This window comes from Frankliniella occidentalis, unplaced genomic scaffold (genome assembly GCF_000697945.3).
Source record: "Frankliniella occidentalis isolate FOCC.00 unplaced genomic scaffold, Focc_3.1 Scaffold73, whole genome shotgun sequence".
NCBI lineage: Eukaryota > Metazoa > Arthropoda > Insecta > Thysanoptera > Thripidae > Frankliniella > Frankliniella occidentalis.
This window is the reverse complement of record NW_026267203.1, coordinates 792096-795616: the sequence shown is the minus strand read 5'-3', so window position 1 is coordinate 795616 and position 3521 is coordinate 792096. Positions and strand designations below refer to the sequence as shown.

Sequence of the window (3521 nt, the reverse complement as noted above, 5' to 3'; positions counted from 1 at the left end):
GGGGGGGAGGGGGTGACAGTTTCCGGGGCGAAATCTGAGTCCGGAGCCGAGTGGGTGAGTATGGCGTGGAAACACGAGCCCTTGCCCGCGTCGTCGGCTCCGGCCGTGCCCGCTCGGCTCGGCTCGACTTGGCTCAGGGCGGGCTTGATGAGCGTGGCGTGGACAGGTTCACCGATCCACACGGCGCGTCTTGCTCTCCCCCTTTTCCTTTGCTCCGTTTTTTTTTTCCCTCCCGTTGCCCCCGGTATGACCCTCCTGTCTCGCAGCGTGATGATCTGGTGACAAGTGGCGCGGAGGCGGGCGGGGGGAATGCCTGCCGGGGCCGCGAACGCGGTCGAAAAAAAAGGAAAACGGAGCTCATGTGTCAGGTCATTGGCTTGCTATATTGGCAAGCAGCGGAGGCAGCGCGAGTGTGTGTGTGCGCGCGCGCGTTGTTGTGGGATTTTTTGTTTTGAAACTGATTTTCGGGACTCCTCTCTACTCTTGTCCCTGGTCGCGCCGCGTCGTGAAAGCCGTTATTATTTTATTATCATTTTTCTTTTATCGCTCGTTTGAATATCGGCGGGCGGCGCGCGCGAGTCGGTCACACCTTCTTTATTGCAGGGCAGGACGTCGCCCGGGCCGCCGCCGCCGCAGCAGCAGCAGTGTCTGGTTGTCTAGCTTAGCCAAGCCACACGGCCGTGTTGCCTAAGCTGGCGCTGCTGCTGCTGTTGCTGCTCGAGCCTCTCGACCCTGCTGCGCGATTCGGACCAGGGAACCAGAGCTGTACTGTTCCGCTACTCTCACGCGGCAACCGGAAACGCGACGCGCGGGGGGCGCGCGGGCGCGGGGGTGGAGAGGGCGAGGGGGGAGTCCCGCGGGGGCCAGGGGAGAGGGCGGGGAGGGGCAGCGCGCACATTTGGATGTAATCAACTTCCCACCGTTCTCCCCTCCGTTTCAATAATGATTATTCGACGTGCAGTGAACGCAGCAGCGTGCCGGGTCAGCCGCTGGCTAAAGCAAAAAAAGGGAAGTGAGGCACCAGTACAGGAGCCAGGTTGGCTGCCCTGGTGCCGTGCGTGTATACCCGCCTGAATCCTTTTTCACGCCGTTTCACGCACTGTTTCGTCCTGCGGGCAAAGGGGCACTAACGTGGCACTCGAGGAGGGCCACTCGCGGCAGGCGAGCTTTTGGAAGCTGTCGGTCGGTTGTCAATTCCCGACGAAAATAAGAAGTCCCTTTTAAACCGTCGCACATCATAATTGCTGTACCACCGACAAACAGCGCGAATAAGAAATATGTGGGGGGGGGGGGGGTCCTCCGCCCGCAGAGGCCCCTATAGCTCATTTTGTATTTGACCGTGTTCATTAAATCAACCGTTTCGTCTCTTGCAGGCCTGCAGGAGAGCGACCGCTTCAACTACAGCCTCTGCTCGCCGAGCAACTTCAGGGAGAAGATTTGGGTCACCCAAGGAAGTACGTTATGTATAATTTTTATGTGTTTTTTGTTTTGTTTTTTGTTTTTGTTGAGTCTGTCAGAAGTCCCTCCTTCTGCCAACACTCTTCTTCCTGAAAGTGTTCTTACTAACCGTTGCCGCTTTTACAGGGACAGATCGGGTCCAGGAGTCTCCTTGCCCGATCACCGGCGAGTACAACGGTCTGATCCCGGACGCCATCGGACTCTGCGCGAAGCTCTCGTCCGACTGCGCCAACCCGGAGGTCATGTACTACACCGTCTCGGACTGCAACACGGAGGTGTACGAAGGTGAGCTTCGCGATTGAGATTCTCAGGGCACTTCGCAGTCGTAGCTTTTATTATTTACTCTGTTTTGTTGTACTCGCATTTTTAGTATTTATATTTATTTTTTTAATTTTGCCGCTGGCCGGACTGTTTTCAGCTTTCACCCCACCAATGATTCGAGTGCTACTGGTGCATGCTGTAAAAATTATGATGAAAGCTTTTTGTCCCCCACTATTTTTGTAGTGCGATCTAGTCGCTTAGCTGCTACCGCCGCCGCCGCTGCTGCCGCTACCGCCGCCCAGCAGCACGCGCTGCTCTGCAGCTCTTCCACGCCTTGGTGTAGACCGTAGACTTGATGATAAACTCTTTGCAGCCGAGCGCCCCAAGCCCAGGTACTCGACACGTCACCGCCGCGAGGCGGCCGCTGACCCCGACCCCGCGGCCGCGGTGAAGCTCCAGGAGTCGCCGGCGGACGCCTCGACCCCCGCCGCCGCCAACCAGCCGCAGAGCCTGGGCACGGCCGCCTCTAGGATCTACCGCATCAGCAGCAGCCCCCGCGTCACGAGCCCGCTGCCCCCGTCGGACCAGCAGCAGGAGGCGTCCTGGGCCGCCGTCAGCAACCGCAGCACCTCGACGTGGGGCCAGCGCACCGACTCCACGCTCGTGGCTTACTCGGCCCCGCAGCCGAGGATGTACGCCGCCACGGCGCAGGGTCCCATGTACCCCACGTCCTACAACGCGCACCTCAACATCACCACCTCCACCCCCGCGCCGTCGTCCTCCTCGTCCTCCAGCACCTCCTCGACGTCCACGTCGGCCAGCGCGCGGTCGGCGCCCGCCTACCCGGAGGAGGAGGAAGAGTACGACCCGTGGGCGTACCCCAAGATGCACGGCCTGCAGACGACGGCCAGGTCGGTCGCGGCTCCGCCCGCCCGGCCGATGCAGTCGAGGCCCGTTATGTACTTTAACAGCCAGAGCGGCTTCCGCGACCCGGTCGGCGACACCAGGGACGGCGCCAGGGAGTCGGCGCCCAACCCGTTCTACTACCAGGGCCCCGCCGGTGCCAGGGTCGGCCAGGACGCGGAGGCGCCGGCCGCGCCGTCAACGGTGGTGCCGGTGCTGCCCGCCGCCCGGGAGGTGTCCATCGGCTGGCCCACGGCGAGAACCTCCCCTGCCGAGGCCACGAGCACGGCGGGCACCCTGATGGGCACTGTCCGCGGCACCGCCCTGGGCGGCACGTACCGCGGCCGCCCCGTCGAGATCCCCGGCCTGCCGCCGTCGCCGTACGGCGGTTCCGCGCGCATGCGGATCGTCCCCATGGCCGTGGCCGTGCACGGGCCCCCGCAGCCCGTGATGGCGCTGAGTGCGCGCGCGCCCACAGACCGAGGCATGGAGTTCGGCGAGCGCGCCTCCTCGGGCCCTTACAGCTTCCAGGAGCGTAGTAGCTTCCAAGAGCGCAGCTTCCAGGAGCGCGGCTTCCAGGGGCGCGGCTTTCAGGAACGCAGCTCCACGCCCCGCCGCGCCCTCCAGCCCCACGACTCGGGCTGGACGCTGGACGCGGGCGGCCCGGGGGCTGGGGGGCCGGCGCTGTCGCTGCGCCAGGGGGCCATGGCCGCGCCCAGGAGCGAGGCGCGCAGCGCGGCGACACCTTTCAGGATGGAAGGTAGTCCTCTGCGTGTTGTGGTTTGTGTTTGTGTGTTTTTGTTGTCCCCGCCGAGTCGTTCGCTGTTTTTGCCGACCTGTGTTGAGATGCACGCGCACGCCTCGCCCCCTCCACCACGCCACACCGTGATAGCACCCCC

The 3521-nt window shown here is 63.2% G+C and overlaps 1 protein-coding gene across 1 annotated transcript in view; it reads left to right on the top strand.

The window, feature by feature from the left end:
• The window catches only part of LOC113208642 (uncharacterized), an 18478-nt gene that overhangs the window by 12443 nt on the left and 2514 nt on the right, over positions 1–3521 (top strand). The window contains exons 6-8 of the mRNA XM_052268610.1: positions 1374–1454; positions 1585–1743; positions 2093–3382. Of these exons, the coding sequence (XP_052124570.1) occupies positions 1374–1454; positions 1585–1743; positions 2093–3382 (1530 nt within the window). The remainder of the gene's footprint in view (positions 1–1373; positions 1455–1584; positions 1744–2092; positions 3383–3521) is intronic.